Raw genomic sequence first — 24,538 nt, 5'->3', positions numbered from 1 at the left:
CTGATGACTGAATCATAAAAAAAAATAAAAAAAAAATAGGTTAATTCTGAAGCATTTCAGTAGCAATATATTTCAAGCTAAAGCATTAAAGTCAAAGTTTCACTCTGATGTCCCCCAAGTCATAAGTGCTGCTGCTGTGTGTGGCATAGAGAACAACCTTCAAAGCTTCAACTTGGAGAAAAATTCTACTTCATTCCTTTTTGAAATTTTCTGTCTGATTGTTTCGTGTTCATTTTTAATGCCGTATTCTTTCTGCATCACATAAAGTTAGAGAGCTAGATTCTGTATATTTTGACTGCTCTTCTCATATCCTTCCATTTCTTGAAGAGAAATCTGTCTGACTCACTTACAACTTGCACTGGGTGGTCAGAGCTTTCCAAAAACATCAGAAACTTTGTTTTTTATGTTCCGTAAATCCTGAGTAGGATGGTTTATTTAATCAAGTTTTCCTTAAAACACCTGTGTGGTGTTTTCGCATATGGCTTAATCATTTTGGGGCGGTCATACATACAAGTAGACATTTGTGAATAAGGAATTTAGTTAAAACCATGTAAAAAAGAGAGGGGGAAAAGGAAAAATCAAGTCTAAAATATCGTTCAGTTAGTTTAAGGCTTCTGTAAAGTTATCAGAGGAATATGCATGTAGCTTTGTTTTGAGAGGGTTGATTTTTACATTCCTTCAATACATTTACAGCTTAACAGCCAAACAAATACAAAATCTTACCATGCTGTGTTATTTTAAAAGAGACAAAGAGTACCTAAAATGGGTTTGATTGATTTTATACATTTTACAGAAAGGTCTGACTAGTAGCTTAAAGTTGAAATGAGCCAGTAACAGCACAGCATTTTTCATCTCCATGGCAGGAGGGGAGAAATCGATCAAGTTGTCACTAATGAGCTCTGCAAATGAAAAGAGAAAATCTATTACCCCCTCTGTGGAAATAAAGACTCCGATTGCGCTAGCACACTTAATTTAGCCACAAGTCAATTTCTTTAGCGTGCATTACTAAAGACTGCGTGTTCAATGGTTTGGTGCTGCTCGCTTTCGGCCACAATCTCGACATTTTTAAATGCCAGACCTGCCTGAGTGGCGGTATGGGTGGGAGTGGTAACGCGCCTGGGAGAGGGTACATCAGTGTACGGCTGAGCTGCTTCCCGAGCTTGTTAGCAATCCGGTGCCAGGAATCGACATGACTCGGTAAAAAGGTCCAGCTTTGTGTGGTGGAGCCTCAGCGAGGCAGTCAAGTGATGGGAGGCAGCATGAGGGACAGTCACGCCACTTTATGAACAAATGTGGCACTATGCAGCTTTGTCTGGGAGGATGCTCAGGCTCCATGCAGTGCTCTGCAGTGTATACCGTGACGACTCATTATGTGCAATAATCCAAGTGGATTGCATTAATTTTATACTTCTCTGTATGTAAATTTTGAACTCTTTCTATCTCCAATTGGCCATCTGTTTGCTCATCTTTAAGACTGGCTTTGTATAAATATACCAGACAGTCCCTGGGCAAAATCTGAATGTATATTTGAGAGCAGTGCAAGAGAAAGATGGGACAGCAGACAGAAAACAATGAGAGGATTGTACTGCATGGACAAGGGGCAAGTTTATAATGGATAATCCATTGAGCTTCCACTGATTTTATGCTGAGTTTAGCCTGATAGCACATACAGGCTAGAAGCCTGGTGTGTTATCCTGGGAGTGTGTTGTAACTCCAGGAGCTGACTTCTTTAATGAGATGCTGACATCGCTAGAGGCAACTTGCTTTATAGCCCACTGCGCACCGTCAAGACGGTCATGCTGCTTTACCCAATCACACCTTTCCTGTACAGCTGGCAGCTTCCATTCAGTTTTCCTCCATCGCTACGAGTCCGCCTCCACGCTGCCAGCTGGCGAATTCCTCACACCCACACAATTAAACTGGAAAACTTACTCATTCAAAGGGCAAAGAGGAACACAGAGAGATACTTACTGTGTCAAGACAATGGCCACGGCATCATTAAGGACGCTCTCGCCAAACAGCAGGGCGTGCAAATCCGAGTCCACACGTAGGTCCGACAATAGCCCGAGGACTGAGACTTTAAAAAAAGACAAACAAACAAAACAGAAGCTGCCCTTAAAGACTGCAGGACGCTAAAACAACACAAGCGTAAAGAGAAAAAGTAATTAACTAAATTACTCTGCAAAGACGCAGCGTAATTCGGGATCTCTACTGCAATAAGCAGAGAAGAGCAAGGGCGGTAACATCACAATGTGACAATAAAACCTAATGGGAAATGTGAAATCACCGTGATAAGGAAAGAGAAGTTGTCTGAAACACTAACAAAGCAAATTGTGTTCAGGCAAAGTTAAAAGAAAAACACGTTCTATCATAAAGTCTAGTAATTATGTTAAAGTACCGAGAAATTAAATGGTTGAATCAGTTATTCTCTTATAGTACCTCTTGATGAATTTGGTCAGCTTATTCTTTAATGTTGACATTAAAACCTACTCACAAATAGAATCTATAATTGTATATAATTAATAATATATATATATATTCTGCATATATAAGTTCAACTCAACTGATTTGCAGCTCTGGGAACTTTTTTCCTTTTATTTATATATTTGTTTTACATAAAGGTACTCTTGGTGAAGGTTGACAAATATGTTATCTGGAGTATTTTTTTATCCTTATTTATCTTACTTGAATGGCATGCTTTGTAAAACTAATAACAGTATGTACGACCATGCAAACAAACAAAAAAAAGGAGTTCAGCAACAAATTGGAATTGTGCATCAAGATCTGCTGTGTGAACAAAACACTTAAGGCTTAGCATTGCTAATGAATGCTGTTTGTGGCTGATTTATGTTCATTTCTCAAAAATAATATCATGGTTGCATGTTAATAGTCCTTTGTCAATGTTTCAAATATGTTTGGATGTTAGAGCACATAACTAGAAATGCAATAAAACTAAACCTACTGGTCACAAAGTGCAACTGCAAAACAACAGATGTTCTGATCGTGTTTATCCTGAACACACAGCATATTACACTTTTCTTATCATGAGAGCAGTACAGGTTTCTGTTCTACATTCCGGTGCTACTTGCAAAACATAAATATACATGTGTTCTATACAACAACTAGCAGTCTTGGAATGAACGGATGCTGCTAGAGGAAGAGGGAAGGGAGGCTTGATCTTCAGAATCAGCTGATTAAAACATGCAGAAAAAGTTAATTACAACTTGATGTGGATGAACTGCTGGCAATCAACTCCCTGCTTTGATAAGATGCACTCACTGCTTAACATTCATGGGCCACATTTGAAATTCCCCACATGGGTGTGTCTTGAATAATGATGTTAGGTATCGGTAGCTTTCTAGATGTAAATTATAAAGAGGACCTTCTCCCTGCCTGGAATGCCAGTGCAGGTGGATAGCCAAGTTTTCGAAGGTTTTACCACTATCTTATCTTCCCATGTTCAGAAATATTTAAAATTAGGCATACCGTCTTATAACCTAGTCATGACTTAAACTTCTTCACAATTTTATCCTTCACCTGTGTTCTTTAGTTTTTAAAGAACATCTATAATTGCACTGATATCAAACTACACACAGTGGAAAGGTAGATGCAAGGGATGTCATTTATGGTTGTTGGGAGTACAAACAGGTTTTGCCAACAACAAAAAAAAAATATAGAAGCAATAAATCAAAAGCTGTGTCTCATTTTAATTCAATATAAGAATTAGTCTAGATGCCAGTACAATACATTGATGTTTGTGGTTTCCATTTGCCAAAATTGTGAAAATATGATCACTCTACCTTTTTTTCACCACACGACGAAGATCATTTTGCATTGACTCAGAAGACCCAGGATATGAAAGCAAATGCTACCAGAGTGTCATGAAGTCTTTAAGATGCCGAATGCTAGGTTCATTCTACCGGTGTTTTGATGTGCAGGGAAAAATACAAACATTCTTCAAAGACATGAGAACTTAAAATACATTTAAAAAACAGGCTTTTGACACATTTCGCCAGTTGTGCTTGTGGATGCTATAAGCTCTTCTGCATCACAGGGTGATCTAAATGTTTCAGAAGGCATCTTGACCCTAATTAGACTTGCCTGTACACTTCACAAAAAGTTGGTTAATCTTCTACAATGCATCGACTGTAAAATATATCCTTTAATGGAAGTTTTGTGACACAAATAATGTAATATTACATTTCACACTACCATCACATTCGATGCAGATGCATGTGACCTACTATAGTACCATGCTAGCAATATATAATGTGATTTTCAAGATGAAATAGGCTCCAAGTGGATTCAGATCCAATTTGATGGGACCATAGTGCATAAGTAATCCACAGAATTAGCCTTAGTGAAGTTTGTGATCTGAATAAAGAGTCAGTTCTAACAGTAATGTTTGGCCCTGTGGGAAATGACAGGCCAGCGAGGGGCAAGGAAGACAGGAAATGAGCAGATTGACAATAGCGAGACAACTGCCTCCAGACATATTTTGACAGATCTGGCTCTTTGGTCTTTGATGGGCTTGGAGTTCTTCTGAGTTCAGGGCCTGGAGTAAGGATTGTTCCATCTTCCCGCTCCCATAATGCCTAACGGGTGCGAGCATGTTGTGTAACACTTACGCTGCTAGACAAAAACAAGAAGACGGCGACGAGAAAAAAAAACTAAAAAAAAAAAACTATCATCTCCTCTCACACAAGGAGGGTGGCAGCGTAGTCATGGCAACCAGTCCTACAGCTGTCAAGTGTTTGTCAGTTTCCACAGCAACACCATAAGGTAGACAGTATACAATTATCTCCAACATAACACAGCTGAGCGGGTCGAAAGAAGTCTTATCAGGTCAAATTATCCCGGATGCAGACGTTTAGCGGAGACAAAGATTGTGACAACGTGAAGCAAAAAAGCAGAGGATCTGCTTGTTTACTTGAGTAAATTAGGCAGACGATGCTGAAAGTGATTCAAAATAAACAGTGGAGAAAAACTGCTATAACGTGTGAAGCGCTGAGTGGTAAAGACATAAATACAAGCTTTTAAGATTTCTGATAGGCAATCATCTTACAACTTCAGAAGAGGTTACATCAAAGATTATTTTTTTTCATGTATATTTGATGGAAGCATTTTTGGAAAATCAATGCCATAACGGCAATGGTCAACGGTTAGTGAGTTCAGTGTGGGAACGCAGGGAGGATTTGTAAGTGATGACCCATACTAACTGATCACCTTACAAAAACAAAGTCTCTAAATCTTTATTGCAATGCAATAAATTTATATTGTGAATTTTGATCAAAGTAACTTTTGGGTCAGAGTTTTTGAAGCCTGATCTGGTGTAGTTTATGTTTTGTGGCCACACTAAAGTTTTAAAGAAGGAAAGAATATTTGTACCTCTCCTTAATTAAAACTGTGCCATGGACTTATTACCAGATTCAATGCTTTTTAATACCAAGTTTTAGAAAGTCACTAGCCCTGAATAAATTACAGCTCTGACAAAAAAAAAATTACATTCTCTAATTATTGGGAACATTTTGATGTTTTTTATTCAAACTGGAGTGGCTGTACAGTTTCGTTCAACTACTGACATTATCTAATCCATGGGGTGCATGGAAGTATAGATATACTCTCAATATTATCTTGCTAACTGCTCCTTAGCAAGTTGCAGGGAAACTATACACTCCTAGATGCCATTAAGAAGCTTCTGGCAGTCTCCTGGCAGATTAAAAGAGCTGGCAGAAATGGTGGAGCTCATTTTAATTGGTTGGTGTCCTGGCACTGGCTTAGCTTTTTAACACACTCCATGAATTTTTAGAAAGTTTAAGGATCTAATCCTTTTCTTCTTTTGTTTTTTTGGCCAGCTGTGCACTGGGTTTGGGATGATTGTCTGTTGACAAACAAAACAAAAATCTATTTCAATGAGTAATAACCGAGAAGGAAAACTACAAAAATGTTACCATCTGGCATTATTTTAAAGTCTGCAGTGCCCAGACAAAAAAAAAATAAATAATAATAATAATATATATATATATATATATATATATATATATATATATATATATATATATATGTGTGTGTGTGTGCTCTCTTTCATGTGAGGAGAACTACAAAAATATGAACTCTAAGATGAAAGGAAGGACCGTAGAACTGCAAAATACTCATGTTAAGTGAGAATTTCACCGACCTTTAGTAACCACCCCTGCAGCTAGAAATGCAGCACAGCAGGCCTCCCACTTTTTGATCCAAACTATTGGTCCTATATTTAAATCAGGGACGAACATTTAGACTGAGTAGAAAACTGGTCATTTCGTAAAATTGAATGATGCATACTGAAAAGGAGCATCAAAGCAGGCTTTCCATGACATTTAAAGCAGATTTAAATGTGTGTTTGCTCCTACTGCCAACAAAATATTTAAGGTATTAATTCTCCCCTATGAACCATTTTCAATGTTATGTTTATTCTTAACCAAAGAAGAATCTTTTATCATAAACTAAACAGGCACTGGTTTTGAAGAAAATGCAAAAACATATGTCAAGAAAGCTAAAGTATCTGAAAACTTGCTTAAGGCCGTTTTAGAGCTTATTATTTTGTGCTTAAAAGTAAGAAATGAGGTGAACCTGAAAAAGGTTTTATTCAGAGACAGACTGGAAGCAATTTGGTCAAGGTTAATGGTTTTACATGGCAAACTGATGACATGTATGTGTCACCAAATCAGGAAAACGCCCCAGGGAGTGCAGCTGAACGAGCAGTTGTCTTGTGAACATTCAGATTGATTTATGTGTTTATTTGCAGTAATCCTGGTTAGTATTTAAGATGACATGAGAATTCTGTAGAGATACTCACTTTCTATGGTACCTTAAGTGTTTGGAGACTTCATTATTATTTTAATAAATCATTTTAACTGACATGCTATTGTGAACAAACACTGTAGAAGAAGAGGCATTTGCCCCCTAACCCTAAAAGAAATAAATGAATAAATACAGCTGTTCATTTCTATAATATGAGTGCAAGGAGAGATAAAAACAAACTTACTTAACTGTTAGCTAGCCAGTTAGGAATAAAACCCAACTTTTTTTTTCTGATAATATGGCTCTGTGCCACTCACCACTCTGTCCCCTCTGACTTCACATTAGTTTCAGGGCTAAAGTAATGGATTATTTATGTCTGTTAAAAAATGTTCATCTACTGGACCTAGTTTTGTGGTGCATGTCTGTGCTAAAACCAGGCTGCATGCTGGTGGTGGAGGAGGGCTGGTTTGTTATCAGGAGACATCACAGAATCTGATCAGCTTATTCTTTACTGATTGCATAAAAGTCAACAGCACAATATTTTAGGAAATCGAAAAAGTAATTAAAAAACATTTTTATACAGACAGTTATACAGACAGTTCACTTTGTCAGTCCTCTGTCATTTTTCATATATGGTAAGAAAAAATAAACACTGACAGGATTTTAATTATCTTTGTTTAATCAAAACTGTAGATATGTGTTCATTTGATTTGAAAATGTATTCTTGTTTTCTGCTGAGAATTGCAGGGAGAAGACATTTAAGAAAAGAAGTGAGTGAAACATATTTTGAAAAAAGATAAAAGATTTTCACTGTGTGGCTGAATTTAATTCATAACTGCAAATCTCATACAACGATACCTCTTAATCCCTACTTACCTTTATTTTAATCTCACTTTAAATGACGGCAGAATTTATTTGGCCTCTAAACCATAACATAAGTTTTTTTTTTTTATATCATTTTCACAATACTACCATATTATATCTAGCAATTACACAAAGAACTCTAGAAGAATATTTACATTTTTTAATGACTTGAATGCTGACAATAAAACACGATCTTCATTTGGTCGTCTTATCTTTCTCCAGTTGAATGCAAGAAGTATTTTGCCTTGCAACAGTCACACATTTAAGAAGTGTAAAATCGGCTTCTTAGATTTCAGTTTACTCTTAAAACAAAGGTGCCTCACGCATAGTAAATGTCAAAAAGAAAAGTTCAACTTTCAAAAGCTAGGAAAATATTGAAACATTTTTAACTGCATGAATTTGTTTTAAGAGCTTTTTAATAAATGGGGATGCTTAATCCACATCTCCACAAGCTGCATAACATACTCTGGAAAAGAAGAATAAATCTGAATAGCTGAGTTTCAGAGAAGCGGCGAGCGGTTCAGCTTATGAAAATCTAAAACATCAAGGCTAGATGTTACAGAACCATAGATTGCCTTAAACTAATCATTATGTAAAGATAAAAGACCATGCAGAAGTATTCATACTGCGTAAATGTGGTGACTTTCAGTATGTTGCTCAACTCTTCTTCCCATGAACTCCTTAAGCCCTCTCCTCACTTATGAGCATCCTCCCGTCACCATGATGCTGTCAATACAGAGTTTCTCTGTGAGGTTGGTGTACTCAAACTGCAGTTTGCATTTTAAGCCAAGCATTACGCCGGTGGGATGCTCTTCCATAAAAAGCAGATTTATCGAGAGCAGGAATAGCTGTCCTGCTGATCCTCCCACCTGAATATGGATCTCTGCAGCTTTTCTAGAGTTACGGTTATGTGAACAGCCATGTCCTGTTTTTTTTTTTTTTTTTTTTTTTTTGCATTTGTGTGATTCTCTTTTTACGTTTGCAGAAGATCAGTTACGTTTTAAAATCATGATTCATCCCCATTCCATTTCTTTATTACACAATACTTTGTGATGGTCTATTGCATAAAATTCCACTACATCCATTAAAATGTAGGGAAAGTTTAAGAGATAATTATTCCTTGTTTTTTTTTTTTTTTTTTAATTGGGTAATATCTGATTATATGCAGCTTGCGGTATTGCTTAATTGTTACATCTTCTTGAAGGCCACAAACTTAAGCTAACATATGTGGGATTGCACACTAAAAAGCTGAATTAAAAATCAGAAAGTCTGGGGTTTGGATTTTATATTTTGACAGCACAATACAGAGCCTATGGGCCTTGCAATTTTAGGCATTCAGTTTGAGTCTAATCACAGTGACGAGTGCACTGGGGTCAAAACGAATGAGCACAGCGTGGCATTGAAGAGTATTGCCTCTCAACTGAACCACAATTTAAATCCTGCCTTTGATGCTCACCGAGATCACTTATTGGTATAAATAATTCATCTGCAGCAAGAACTTCATCATTGTCGGAGTCACTTCGTTGAATAATGCTTTAACATGTCCTGGAGAACACAGAGAGAAATTCACATAGGAGAGCAATCTGCTCTATATTTTTTTGCAACAGATTTGCTGTCTGCTTTTTTTCTGCACTAGATTTTTTTAAGAAGATTGCATTAACACAGGTAGACACATTAACTCCAGCGGTTGGGAACTCTTAGCATCTCATTTTGCTGCAGGTTATAGTTTTCATTGTTTGTTTGTTGCTTATTCCTACAGCATTTGAGTCAATTTTGTTCAATGGCTTATTTATATAGTGTAAAGTGTTACAACATATTACAGATCTTGATTTTCTTATAAAAGTGTTTCGTTTTGCATATTTAAAGTTAATCATTTCCTCTTTTTCACACAAAGCACTTGTTTTGTGGGATATGTGGAGTATACCTGCGTGAAGCCAGATTGGTTCTGCCGGTAGGAAGGGAAACAACTTTTATGTGAAGATTTTGTCTGTAGGTCACCTACCAGGATCAGTGGCTGACATGATTGCACCAAACAGGAGGCAGTCAGTGAGGGAGAACTCTCCATCTGCCGCTCGTCTCAGAAGCACCATGAGTCTGGTGAAGCCGTAGACAAGGGTCCTGGTATTGGGATCAAACAGACGGGAGAAAAAAACACACTGTGGTCATCTTTTTTTTCCCTGGGAGGGCAGGGAGGTGCAAACCTATCAGTCATCCCGCTAAACGCAGCAGGGCTTCCCCCCCCCCTCAAGTAGTCAGGCTAATGGGGCTAGACACAACCAGCAGGTGCATTGACCCTTTTCCAGACAGTAATAGCAATACAAACAAAGCAATCTTTTTTTTTTTTCCCCCATTCTCAGTCTACAAACATGATTCGGAGTTTAATTTTGAATTGAACAATAATTGGATGCAAACTGAAATATCTGTATGTGAAGTGTTTTAACAAAAAAAAAAAAAACTTTGAGAAGACCTTGTGAAGGGCATCGCAGTAGAATTATACAGAGAAAGAATTTTCTTATCATCCCTGGAGCTTGACTGTAGAATAAATCTCAAACTCCAACTGTCCCCGGTTTTATCTCGCCTTTAAGTGAGGCACTCTGAAGGCAAAGAAAAAAAAACCTTTTCTATTCAGCATTCATAACTGCAGGCCAGCTCCTGAATCGAAAACCGATGTGTGTTAAGTCCTAATCCAGTTAGCAAAGACACATCCCATAATAATCAATATGCCACTGAGTCTTCTGGGGAGCACTCGTTGTCACTTTGTTACCATGGAGCTGGCACACAGCCGTGTCCCTATGGTCGGGATTTAAAGCACTGTCCTCACGTTGAGCAACATAAGCTGCCTTATTCATGTATCTTAAGGGGAGATTTGAGGTTAGAGTGATTGTGTTTCCACTGGTGGGGTGTTTGTGTGCATGCACATGTATGAGCACGCCAGTTAGGGTCAGGCACTCAGGCACACACACACACACACACACACGCACACACACACACACACACACAGAGTCAGAAGCAGGCAGGAGGAGGCAGGAGGAGTGTCTGGCAGATTTGCCCATTAGGTTCTCCAACATGACACATTACAAGCAATGCCACTGACCTGTGGCATGCATTATAACATCTAAATGTAAGGTTATATGCAGGTTTTAAACATGGGTTTGCAAACTTCACACAGGTGTTTCGACAAAATATCAGCAGCTCTAACCGCGTGTGGAGAAGGGAGGGTTTGAGGTAAGTGGCTTATCTCCCAGTGGCACTGAATCAGTTTGAGAAGAAAAACATAACAGGAAAGAAGAGGAAACACTTACTGTTTGGAAATCACACAAACTAAATTCACATTTCCGAATCAGGCTGTAAAGTGAAGTAATTGCAGTTTTATTATTTGTTTTTTTTAGCTAATTAAAAAAAAAAAAAAATTAACCCAGTATGGAATATTACAAAGGCTGAAGACTTAAGAAAAATTTAGCTTCAGTTTCAAATTCTGCTTCAAACTAATAATAATGTAATCGACAAGTTGAGTTGGTCACACTCTGTGTCTTCCTGTGTTTTCCCTAATGTTGTTGATGGGTGTCAATGAACAAACAAATTACTGGATGCAAGTTTCACAAAGCAAAGAACTCACATGACAACAAAATATATTAGCTAAATTGGGAACTCTATGCCAAGAGTTCAAGTGAATGAGCTTAATTAGTTTAGCAGGAAATGCTTTCGAAGAGCATAAAAATATTCAATAAAGTACAGATAAGCTAAGTTCCATCTTTAACAAAGCAGCAGATGAGGCCAGAGGCAATGTTCTCAATAAAACTATGGTTTAGTTAGGAACGAAAAGCAGAAAGAAATGAAGCCTGTTAGAAATTTGTTGATTTACACTGAGGAAAATAAGTATTAGAACACCTTGTGACTTTGCGAGTTCTCCCACTTAGAAATCATAGAGGGGTCTGAAATGTTCATCTAAGGTGCATCTCCACTGTGAAAGACATAATCTAAAAGGAAAAAAATAAAAATAAAATAAAATAAAATAAAAAATCCAGAAATCACAATGTATGATTTTTTTTAAAATAATTTCTTTGTGTGTGTCTCTACCTGGCTTTCTAACCTGCTGGGGCAGAGAGACACACTCTTTAAATCAGATAGTGACTTAAAAAAGAGCAACAAAAGCAAATGAGGTGGATTAGCAGTGCTTGCCGACAACTGATTGCATCATCCAAGGCGTGTTGCTGTCATGAGACTGCAATACAGCAACATATTTCAGTCAGAAGCCTCTTCATATTTGTCGCAAAACTGACTGATACTGGAGAATTTTACTGCCCACAGTATTACCATCCACAGCAACTCTGCAAATCTGGAGAGCAATTATGTTATCTGCAGTTTTTAAAAGGCATGCACTCTCGTTTTTTTTTTTTTTTTTTTTAACACAAAAACAAATATATTTTTTGTTATTTTAACTGCTAATATCAAATTCTACTAAGGTCCTCCAATATTGGGCTGGCTCAGTCTGCGATGTAAAGTGTAGTATTTCTGCACAAATGCTATAATTGCAATGGTCTAGCATTCCTCATACTATATAGTAGTATACTAGAGATATGCAAATCTTTAGAATGATTCATTTCCATGTTTCATTATTTTATTTCCATATTTGCACAATCTTGAAGTCTATCTAATGCATACTGGAGGTAGTAAGCTGAGATTTGCCTTGCATGGAAATGTCTGGAGCTAGTGAAGCATAAGTATAAGTTTGCCAACATGTCTAATAGTTGTGCTGGGGAGCACAATGTCTTAATCAATAGCTAGATAAAGCAACTAGCATACGGAAATTACCATTTTTTTTGTGATTGGAATTCAGAATGATCTCTTGACGCGGAACCTATGAAATATTTAGCGTATCATAAGAGCAAGCACTGGATTTTATTCTACTGAAGACCAAATGCTTTCACTAAAAAAGTTAATCCTAAAGTCAAAACCCTCCAAAAAAAAAAGAAAGAAAAAAAACTTCAAACAGATGTTACAGGATGGTTAACATTATCTGTGACTGTAGTCATTTAGCTAACAGGGGTCTAGATATCTAACAAAGTCAGAGACTGCCATCTAGTGCTTTCAGGACAGAATTGCAACACTATGCATCAGCACAGGAGCTGATTTAAAAAAAATAAAAAATAAAAAATCAATATATTCTGGCTCCACTAGCAGAGTCAGATGGTTCCAAGACCTTTAAACATCTTTAGCACAGTTCAGCACACTAAGAGCATTTGCAGACATTGTAATTCATCACTTGTTAAGTTACACAGGTGCGATTAATGACAGCTCAGTCCATCAGTTCCATGGTGCAGCTACCACAGGAACATTGACGCACTGAAACCAGATGATTGGGGCGCTTCCAGGACATAATTAATATTATTTGCTGCACCTGTGCCATTCTTGGTTTGCCAACACTGTGCACAATGAAGCAAGGAGGAACTTTATACAGAGATGCAAAACTGATGGTCACACCAGCAAAATGTGATAATAATGACTCTTACTTGGACTGACAAATAAATTGCAGTATTAACTAAAAATGAATTAAATTTAGTTTCTTCTTATTTCCATGTTGTATTCCTAAGCATATAATTTTTACCGTAGTATATTAAACCTTTGTACATTGGTTTATTATTGCTTATTGTAAAATATTGTGTACGACTTACATTAGTAAATAATGAATATGCTCAAGTCTCGCACACAAAATGATTTCACTGTTGTACACTGGAAAGCATTTTCATTCCCATTTACAGTAGATCTGTAGACTCATGAAGTGACCTCAGAAAATGTACTCACATTTATCTGCTTTATGTTAATATTACAGTATTACTTTTGTGTTTTTGGTGTAGCAGTGGACAGCACGATGTGCCGTCATGCTGTTCAAACTTTGAATTCTGTCCTTCAACAGCAACACAGTGGATAATGAGCACATAGAGAAAGCCTAGTTCCTGCATATATGACATGGTTGTGTCTACACATAGACATAAATAGATTAAAACATAAGGTACATAGAAAATGAGATACACATTCTGGAGTGTTTGTTGCGTGGTATTGATCAGTGTGAATGAACAGAACACTTACCCTATGCACAAGGAGCTGATTATGGTGCCCAGAAAAGCATAGGTCACAATAGAGCCCAGATTCTTCACGAATCGCCTCTAGACCACGAATCAAAAGGCAGATGCAGTCAGTAAAACATGAAACATTCAACATCCGTTATCAACACATCCATAAATGATGCAGCACGAAATACAATTTTATTTTGTTTTGTTTTTTTATCTGGTGGTCCAGTGGTCATCAAACGCAGCCGTCTCACCTGATTCAGGGTGTAAGCCCCAAAGAAGATGATGGGTGGCAGGAAAAGGTCGAACAGGATTTGCGGATCAAGCATAGCCTGAAAAGAGAGTCGCTTCATTTATTGGATGATTGATTCAGTTGTATTTAAAAACACATGCTTAATCGAAGTGTTGTTTTTGTTGCATTGATTTTGAATAAAATCTGAATCTTAAGGGATGTACAGAGATCTCTGTGTTTCTTTTACTGTGCTAACGACCACTCAAAGGTAAGAAAGATTGATTCTTTGTAAATGAAATGATAAATCAGTCTTAACAGTTTTATTTGCTAACTTCGCATAAAGGCATGCAGATATATCATAGACAAATGCTCTTTGTTGAATTACTTTTAAAGGGGAAATGAAGCAAAGTTTTAATAAATGTAAAGTTTACATTAGAAGCAGGTTCTCTGTATGATTTGAAGCACTGACAGTTTTTTTTGTTTGTTTTGCTTGAATTAGAAGGTTGTAATCAATTCTAATAAATAAAAACATATCAGAAATATATGAGGTGTTGTCAGAAAAAATGGGGAACATAAGATACTTTGATTAGAGTGCCAGTATGTACTGACATAGTTGCTGAAAGCTGGAATTGATGGTATTAGCTGCCTCAAAGCTCTCCTGCACTTACTGATTTTATGACAGTGTACTGATTTAGCACACTGCCAATGTGTCTTGAGGTTATATGATTAATGAAAAGCACAATGCAAAATGAAAATTACAGCTGTCTGTATCCAAGAAGCTTCTAGAACATATACAAATAAGAAAGTACCACCATTAAAGCTGAGCTGTGCCATAAATTAGCAATAAAATCCATGCTGCGAATTACCTTCAACACAAACGGTAGCCATACTGTGAGACATTTCTGTATTTATATCCTCTCTGAATGCTTCTCATCTCAGCCAATGAGATGCAATGCCAGCCAATCTGTAAGGCAGGATTCCATGTACAATTTCACCCTTGGATGATTTTAATTTGTATTGTGGGTAGATTTGTAAAGAAAAAAAAAACTGCAGCGACCTTCTGGTATTATTTAAAAATATATACTATTAAGGAAAAAAAAAAAAAAGACTTGGAATAGTCACATGTTCTGTCCAAATGTTGAGGTTTGGCGAGAATCAAAAACTGACCTTAAACTAACTAAAATAACAGCCTAAAGAGCATCAAAGAAGTGGATAGATGAAAGCCTCTGCTAATGTTTTTGATCTAGGACATCCTCGTACTCTAATGAATATTTACCAGAGGTAAATTAGCTGCATGTTTCATAAAATTACAGAACACATCCAATGTTGGAAAGTCCATTATAGAAACCAGCGAGCCAGCATGCTCTCTGAGTAATTCTGCATTTAAAGAGGTAACTAGATCTACAAATTGCTCTGCAGCCATATCCCAGCACTCTATAAATTACTTTTGTGTGGCTGCAATTACCAACAAAGAACAGCATCCATGAATTTTTAAAATATAAGATAAACACAAATAAGCACGACACAAACCAATATGGCCACTGTAGCGAGTAAATTATGCATATCTTGGCAGCTATATTCTAAGGGCCACCTGCACCACTACGTTGAAGATGGAGGTGTGCTGTGTACACTAATTGTCTTCTCAGCTCAGCAGTGCTAAATTTAATCAGACCACAAACTTTAATGCTATTCTCCCCAGTGGCACATAATGGACTCAGTAATGCAATGAAATCCTTATCTCTCTCTGCTAGCTCCCCATATGTATCAGGCGTAATGGCTCAAAGTCTACACACGGTCTGACTGATGTAATGGCCTCTATGGTAGCCTCTGCTGGTTTACTAATGAGACCTTGGCTTTCTTAACGGGCCAAGGAGTCGAAGCCATTAGAGAAGAGTTACACTTGGCCTGCATGATTTGTAAGGTCCACTGCTGGTCACTTCCTGGTTTAAAACATCCCCCCTAAGCTTCATCAACAAATTTCTAAACACACTCCACATTCATGCTTGCTGAAAATAACTTCAGTTATTTTCTGTGAAGTGCAGAAAATAACTTACCTGGCCTTTTCGTACGACACATTTCTCCCATCAAATCACTAAAATATAATCTCAGATGCTGGTATATTGATGTTGTTTTTTTCTATACTGTAGTTTTAATCACTCAAGGATACATTCTGATTGTTTGCCACACGGTTTTACTGTTAATTATTGTAAATTCTTTTTTTTTTTTTTCCCCACGTTTTTATTCAACATAATTTATCCTACGCTATTTGCGCCAAGAAAATATTGATTACAAGTACTGGAAGGTAGGTCAGCACCATTCAGCTGTTGAAAAGCAAACATTTGAGAGCCAGAAACTATGGGGAACAGGATAAGCCCACTCCAGAGTAGAGATTTGCTTCTGATGTTATCTCGGGTTTAACAAGGAATATGGACACATCTGTGTGTTGTTACTGCTGAAGCACTCATTCCACCACAGTTCACATCTATTCTCCCCCAAAACTCTTACATAGACTTAACTGTAAAAATGTCCTCATGGCTGTTTTTGTCCCTGGTGCTTGTGCTCTTTTTATCTACCAAACGTTTTTCCATCCACTTAACTTTTCATTACTACACCTTGTGAAAGCAGACTTCCACGTGTTCGGGAAGGCCATAACTTAATATGACATTTTTTTTTTAATCAAACATAATTTTCATTAGCTTATGCTATAATCTGGTACAGCACATCAAATGGTTACATTATAACTTTTATATAAAGCTTATAATTATTATACATTAGATGTAGGCCAAAAACTTTACAGAAATAAATTCATGAAATAAATCACTCCGTGTGCAATTAGTCTATATAGCAAGCATTTTCTGTGTTTTTCAATACCATCTCAGCGAAATGATAATCAAATGCATTAGTATTGCATTTGATTTGTAAGCATGTTACAGTGATTAAGCTGCAATTTCAAGAAAACGTCTGCCTATATGTTTTGACTTCCACGTCAGGTTTGTGTAAAAATACAGGCTTAAGATGTAGCATGAGGAAATGTGTCTACATAGACTAAAACTTTCTGATCAGCATTTTAAACACTATTTCTCCAATGGAGTTGATAAGAAAACAATGACGGAGCATATTCCTACATAAAATCTTCAATCTCTTAGGAATAATGATCTCGCTGCAGCCTTTATAAATGAAATTAATTACCCCCATTTCCACCTCTCTAAGTCTTCATCAGCCATAAATCTCTTCAAGGCTACAATTACCATAAACTGTACACATCACTGTATGCTTTAGTGTCTGTGTTATAATAGAGCCTGTCATTTTAAAAAGGATGGGAGCTATCTACATCCATTACTGTGCTCTGTGCCACAGGTTGAAGTGTGAGGTGTCTATTTAAGAGGAGAAAACCTGCAGTGTCTGCTCAGACACTTTCCTCTCTTTTCTGCAGTGCAGTGCAATCTGCCACCAATATCCCCTCGCCAGAGTATCTTATTATGGGAATTCAGCATGTAGACAACAAACTGGGAAATTGTCCTGAGTAGACATTTTTCTTCAAGCAGGTTAAATTATGCATTCAAAGAGTTTGAGTTTGTTGTTGCTACATACATTAACCTAAGAACGAAAATAATCTGCTTCACTTGAGTGTCCTTATACGACACATGGAAAAAAAAAAAGCAACCTTCCGTATTTGTCCCCTAATAATCCCTAATATGAATTAAATAGCTGCCTTCCTTTCTTTATATGCGCTACCGTACTTTTCTAATAACAAACGGACCATGAAAACGATCCGGAAAACTAATAACCAGAAGCCATTAGAGGATCCTGTTGATGCAAATGCTTGGGGTGCATCCAGAACGCTTCAAACATTCCTGCCCCGATGCTAATTAAACGTCTTTTCAAAGCCAGTGGGTTTGTAGGACACACCGCTTCAAGTTGCACTAATCACACAACATACAAAAGCTTATCCGTGTAAAAGATTTGCTTTAATCTCCGGTGAAGGTCAAACTAAATTGCCATAGTTACCGTGTGAGGACTTGGGAGCTGTGAGCATCTTTGGCCCTTCTTTTCAATAAGTCTGTAACAGTGCCCGTGGGATGAGATGTTGACCATTATGACGTGAGGGGTGCTGTTTAGACCGTGGCAAGAACAAACGCTGCCCATGTTCTCCGAATGCTCCTCTCGGTCCACCCACAAGTACCTGATGGCTAAACCCAGAAAGACACCTGCAAAAGATTCACAAAAAAAAATGCTTGCGAAATGTAATCAAGGTCAATCAAATAATAATAATAATAATAATAATAATAATCTATTAAATGCAAATAAAGCATAATGGCTGATTATTATCTTTCCAATTTTGCCTTACGCTTGTTGCAGCTTAGGGCTCAGCAGTAAAAGAAAATCATGCGATAATAGTGGTGAATGCAGTAATGATGATATGACTTGAACAAATACTCTTTTCAGCTTTCAGTTTATTGTGAACACAGACCTGAGTAGGGAGTAACAGAACAGAACTTTTCATCTGGCTGATGAAAAACTAAATTGCTTGGCAATGCAGTTTCTTAATCTCTTTACTGAAACATCTTAATGTCCCCATAAAACAGTTTCTGCTGCTTTAGCAGGGGCATCACAAAATGTATTACTGGCCTACAGAGCACCAATTCATTGGATTTACATAATTCAATTATATTTTCCTGTCCAAATGTCCTTTACAAGTTTGTGGTTCATTGCACATCCTTGCTGTCAATTAGTCAATTTTATTTCCCTGAGGTCAATGGAGCAAGAATGGAAAGTCCATAACATGATCCTATGTAGCATATCTGTATTCTTTTATTCTAGTTGACCTTAAGGAAAATTAACATTTTCTGAGAAACAGGCTTTTTTCCTTTAATTGTTGCTTAGATGTAAGCAACAATCGATTAAAATAAACCCCAATCATGCGACTATGTCTATGATTAATTGTATTTAGTTGTATTAATTTAATGGAATAAATGTACTTTTCAATGATATTCTAATTTACTAAGATGCACCTGTAATGTCCTAACTTTTCTGGAACAAACATTGTGACACATTAATTGAACTGAGTCCAGGAAGTGTTGCTGAGCAGCAGCTTCCGCGATTTACCCTGTAAGAGCTGGGTCTGGGGTTACTTACCGTAAAACATTGCACCTCCAGCTTCATTAATGAGTCTGTATTTGAATTGCTTTAATTTCCAAACGCTGATAATTGTTATTAAGGCTAAACATACTGCGGAGAGAACAAACAGTGCCGCACTATCTTGTCGGCCCCTCGCGGTGTTTGGCATCTTCACGGTGTTTGGGTCAAACTTTTCCTCTTCTGAGTTAACTGTGACACTTCGGAAAGACGCCACTGCAACATCCGCATCTGCAGCGTGCGTGACGCCTTTCAGATAACTCGGAAATTCGTGTTTTCTCGTCACGGACTAATGATAAACTTATAAGGGAAGGAAGTCTTAGCTGATATTTATCTTAGTATGTAATTACTTAAAAACGAGCAAGGTTAAATATATCTTTAGACTCTGAAAATGAACATAAAAACTAAAGGATAACTGACAGTGTGGATTTTTTTTTTTAAATCGAAGAATTAGCTTTTTTAATTTGTCATTTATCTTTATTGTCTAACTACTTCCTTTGCCACTAACTGGCCTTCCATGTGATCTTTTTTTTGTGCAATTCTTAATATAACTTCTTGACTTTATATTAGCTTCTTGTATAGTAAACTACAGGCTTTTTATTATTGCATTTTATTTGTATCTTTTTTGTAGAACTGTGATTTTCCGTATTTGCTGGTAAACGACTTAATGCTTTGAGTTTTATTTTTATTTATTTATTTTTGGCTTGTATGATTGCAGGGGATACTTATTCGGCATTTGAAAATATCTAAAGTTATGAGTAAAGTTTTTCATCTGCCACCAGGTGGCGCAGTAGACAAACTAATGCAGGCAGCGCCTTCAACATTTCAGTAAAATCTAGCTGCTCATTGACGCTGTAGAGTAAACGTGTCTAGAGCTAAAAGTTGCTTTTGTGGGGGGAAATGTATTAGGTCATATTCACAAATTCATTCATAATCCGTAGAAGTTGAGACAGTTGTACTTTCCCCGCGATGAACCACTACTGAAAAACATTTTCCCTTATCTTTGAGATTTTAAGATTTTATTGTACTAAACATTGTTTAATAAACATCAAATTTGTTAAATAACCTTGAATTTCACTTTAATAACTATATTACAACTAAAATCACAGAGCAATGTTTGTTTATTTATTTATTTATTTATTTATTTATTTATTTATTTATTGTGGGTTTTGATAAGAAAATCCAGTAATTGCATTACTCATTTCGTTCTTAGTGATTGTGGAACGGGATGGTCACGATAAATTATATATATATATATATATATAGCATCCCAAAATACAAAATATTGTATTTTAGTACAAAAATACAACCTGGAATTAATAGATACAAAAGAGAAACAAAACGTAGCCTACTTATATCCACCCACTACACTTGTATTTGTGCAAATATGTACTCCAGTGACGTCACTGCCCATACACATGGGGGTGAGTAGTTTCGATTTGGCTCCAAATGCAATAACTGATACATTTTTTTTTCTTCATCCTTGTCTAAATCCATTAAGAATTTGCAGTTCAAGAGTTTAAACTCTTTAACACCACAATCATATTTGTGGTGAATATGAATGAACAAAGAGCGCCTCATCTATAATTGTATGATAATCGTACAATTTGATACCTGACTATGAAAAAATGTCAATTTGTCATTTCACTTTTTATTTTATGACCACTTTAAAATTTTTATTTAATGTTTCTTGTTAAACTATCCAACATCCATGCATGGATCCTTACAGCATCTTGCACCTTACACACATGAAGCCTGAGCTCTTTTGTAAAATATTCATAAATAAACCCAAAATAAGAGTTAATTTCGCTTAATCTTAGAGTTCTCAATACAATGAGAATAATAAAAAGGGAGAAATTATGCACAGGAAGGCGGCGTTCCAGACTCGACAACATGTATTAAAAATGTCGCTAAGCAACCACTGCCGCAAAGCGACGTCGGACGTCGTAACGAGTAAGGGATGCTTGTGTTGAAAAGAGTCGGCACAGAACCCATTGTGGTGTGTTGAAGAGGAGTGAGCGGCTGTCTGAGAGAAGGAGAAAAGAAAAAATTGTGTGAGCACAAAGAGGACTATTAAAAGGGGGACAGAAATCAACGTTTACGCACGACACATCAGCTGCCGCCCCCTGTGAAGAGGGACCTTTACGTCCACTCGGAAAAAGATCCGGAAATTGAAGAGTTAAGAGCCCCCACAAAGCCAAGTGTTTATTTCAGCAGCTAGCAGGCTAGCTCTTCGGCTAGATGTGTGTAACTGAGCTGGAAATTGGAAGTCCGTGTGGAGTCGTCGAGCTCTGGAGAAGCGGCTTTTTCGTGAAGAGATAAGCGTTGGCTGAGAATTTTTTTTTTTTTTTTTTTTTTTTTTTTAAAGCACCGTACGCTCGACTCGAAAGTAGGCGCAACTTTAAAGAATGATACCAGCTGAGTGAGCTCTGACCATTTCACTATTACTTCACAGCCAGAAGAGCGGAGAAGTCTGTCAGGTTTGTTTCATTGTTTCTTCTTTCTTGCTCAATATAGCTGAATCGCACGTGAACTGGTTTATCTTGAATTACTGGGATCCGCTTCTTGAATCCCAGATTCCCTCAATTTGTGAAGGCAGAAAAAAAAAAAAAAAAAACTCCTTTGTGTTTCTCAGCGGTTCAGTGATACTTTGAGCGTCACTGTTGGGACTTGAAAGATCATTAACTTCTAAGATAAAGCCGAGATAAAGCCTCGTGGTCACGAGGAGGCTTTTTGTTATTTTGACGACAAATCTACCTAATATATTTCAAATAATCTCCCTTTTAATAATTTTCCTAATTTAGACAAAACTGTTTACAATGCAGACATGTACACACTATGTAAAGTTATCTTTTAATGAACAAAAAGTGAGCTTACAATCAAGCGTCATTAAGAATTTAATGCACAGCTGACATTTTAAGTAATGTCTTTAATACATAGGAGAAAGAAAAGAAACGAAAAGGGGGTAGAAAAGATGCTGATGCAGTATTCAGACAACTATATCGCTGCAGACTTTTAGCAAAAGTAATAAATTGTATTTGCAAATTCATCCCGTTTTGTTTTAAGTTACAAAATCTGTCACTACATTTACACCAAACACACCATCTAATGCTGCTCTAAAAAATAATTTGACTATCTAAAAGAATACAGTGTGGCTAAACGTATCACACTAACTTCATTTAATCATGTGCATTTTGTCTTGATGTTCTCAGAGTTCCAACAAGTGCCTAGTTAAAGTAACGCACTCAATCATGGTGTCAGTTTTTGGGATAGATCAAATTCACCATAGCTTTTAAATGAAAACGATAACTGCCCTTCATCTGCAGGTTCCTACATGAGATTATCGTCCAATAATAACAGCGTAAAGAGGTGCACTGATTATGCTTTTTTTTTTTTTTACTCATGCTGATCTCAAATTTTCTTTAAAGTTTGACCTGCTGATTTGTACTGCAGTTTCCTTAACAGGATGCTTCTTATGACTCCAAAATGAAACGGAAGGGGTTGCAATATAAGTCCTAGTGAGTTTATGCATGAGAAAATATGTTCCTAAACTTTATCAGGTGTTTTTGGGTACATCAGAGTGCATGCTTTTAATTGATATATTTTTTTATGAACTGGAAATGGTGCAAAATCTTTGCTTTTATGTAATTAAGGAATAGAAAATCTTTTTTTTTTTTCCAGTATTTCACTTGCAGATAAAGGCTTTCCAATCTCTTATTGATGAATTTCTAGTTTAGACAATAAGCATAATTTAGATTAATTGCTAAAAGACATTTATTGTGAGATTCACTCCGTAATATATGGGTGCTGTGGGGCTTTAAAGAGTCTAAATTATTGCTTTCAAAAAAAAAAATCTGAAAATTTCAGCTCTAATGGGTCCTAAGAGGTCTTGAATGACATTTTTACTGTTGTCTTATATTTCTCCTGCCGAAGGAGGCTTATTATAGTTTAATTCATTACGGCATTCATTACCATTTGTGCATATTTAACTGGGTTTGACTTAAAAGTATAATTGTTTTAATTGGTTGGGTAAAACCTGCCATCAAAAACAGTACGAATAAAATATACTGACAGAAGGGGTTAAAGTTAATGAACCTACGGAGGCAAGTACTGGAGTTGCCTGCCTGTGCTTAAAAAAAAAAAAACGTTTTTTTTTTGTTTTTTTTTACGTTCTTTATTGATTTAGATCTTGATAGGTTTAAAATAAAATTGATCTTGAAAAGTTTAAAATATAGAAGTAGTTTAACATCTTTGAAAAATCTTTATTTAAATATAAAACCTATAAAAGTGAGAACATAATTTCCTTTCACAGTTGTGCTCCTGTGATTTTATTTCACAGGAAAATATCTTACTAGAATTGTATAAAATATTCATTTAAGACTTTCTGCTGGTGGTTGATTTGAATGTTTCTGATTGCTCTGCGGGGGGGTCGTTTTGTAATTGCTGCCTAAAAGCTCCCAAGGGAGCGGCATATTTTTATTTATTTATTTTCTTACCTGGAAGTCGACCTAAAGCTAAAACAACAGCTACAGCAGGCAAACGAACGTGTCTGGAAACGTCATGTAATCAGTCAATTGTCCAAACGTTTTCCTCCGTCTTTTTACTTCAAATTGCTGCATCTTTCAACAGCTTGTTTTTAATCAATAACGTTGCCAAACTTGATGTGTTTCTCTTGCGTACTGCATGGACTTAAATCAATGGATGGCTCTTCAAAATCCAGCAGAGGGATGTAGGTTGTGAAACATGCTGTTGAGCAAATCAAACAAAACAAATATCTGCTTTGGAACCCAAACCTGCCTGTGCTTCTGATTTGCTGCATCGTTTTATTGCAGAGCGCACCATATTGACATTCTCTTAAAACCAGATTTAAGGATGAGACGGATAAGCTAATGTTAAGGTGATGCAGGTAATTTGTGCAAATATTGGAAGCACTTTATTTTTCTTTTTTGTCAAAACGTCCCCTTTGACTTGCGTCTCACTGTCCCACATGTTTGCTGTTTCGAGGCGATCCAGCTGTTGCTGAAAAAATGTTTTTTTTTCTTTCTTTTTTTTTTTTTATTATTATAAAACATTATCGATTTGCCCCATCAGTAACCTTGGCTACAGTACAGTGGTTTGTTTCCACAGCAAGAAGCGGACAGTGCAACGCGACCGGAGGCTGGTGGCTATAGAGCGGACTCTTTCCTGAGCTTTGGGGCTTTGTGATGATGCCGGCAGCCTCCCGAGCAGACATTAGTGCGTTTGTGTGCGCGACCTGTCAGACAGAGGAGAACAGCCACTCTGATTCAGTCACAAAAGCAATAACTCAAAGTTTCCCTTTGATTTTAATTAGACGCATATTTTGCTCCATTTGACTGAGTCCTCATAATTCCAACATGCACCCTCCTTTTGCGTTTCCAGTGGAATAAATCAAGCATGTTGCTGTGTGGCTTGACTTCATTATGTTGTAATGAAG

At 36.8% G+C, this 24,538-nt stretch overlaps 2 protein-coding genes across 2 annotated transcripts in view; one reads left to right on the top strand and one right to left on the bottom strand.

The window, feature by feature from the left end:
- LOC106962287 (sodium/hydrogen exchanger 9-like) overlaps positions 1-19,331 on the bottom strand; it is a 93,943-nt gene extending 74,612 nt beyond the window's left edge. The window contains exons 1-6 of the mRNA XM_015056606.1: positions 19,084-19,331; positions 17,956-18,155; positions 13,970-14,047; positions 13,735-13,811; positions 9,650-9,765; positions 1,972-2,077 (exon numbers count right to left, since the gene is read on the bottom strand). Of these exons, the coding sequence (XP_014912092.1) occupies positions 1,972-2,077; positions 9,650-9,765; positions 13,735-13,811; positions 13,970-14,047; positions 17,956-18,155; positions 19,084-19,234 (728 nt within the window). The 5' untranslated portion in view covers positions 19,235-19,331. The remainder of the gene's footprint in view (positions 1-1,971; positions 2,078-9,649; positions 9,766-13,734; positions 13,812-13,969; positions 14,048-17,955; positions 18,156-19,083) is intronic.
- A 1,708-nt stretch (positions 19,332-21,039) lies between these two features.
- Positions 21,040-24,538, top strand: part of dipk2ab (divergent protein kinase domain 2Ab) — a 40,488-nt gene continuing 36,989 nt past the window's right edge. Inside the window, exon 1 of the mRNA XM_015056608.1 lies at positions 21,040-21,563. The gene's annotated coding sequence lies outside the window, so the exon portion shown is untranslated. The remainder of the gene's footprint in view (positions 21,564-24,538) is intronic.

This window comes from Poecilia latipinna, unplaced genomic scaffold, assembly GCF_001443285.1.
Source record: "Poecilia latipinna isolate Pla-1442-1.1 unplaced genomic scaffold, P_latipinna-1.0 Scaffold1395, whole genome shotgun sequence".
NCBI classification, from domain to species: domain Eukaryota; kingdom Metazoa; phylum Chordata; class Actinopteri; order Cyprinodontiformes; family Poeciliidae; genus Poecilia; species Poecilia latipinna.
Note: the sequence above shows the minus strand (reverse complement) of the source record. Positions and strands in the feature narration are given on the sequence as shown.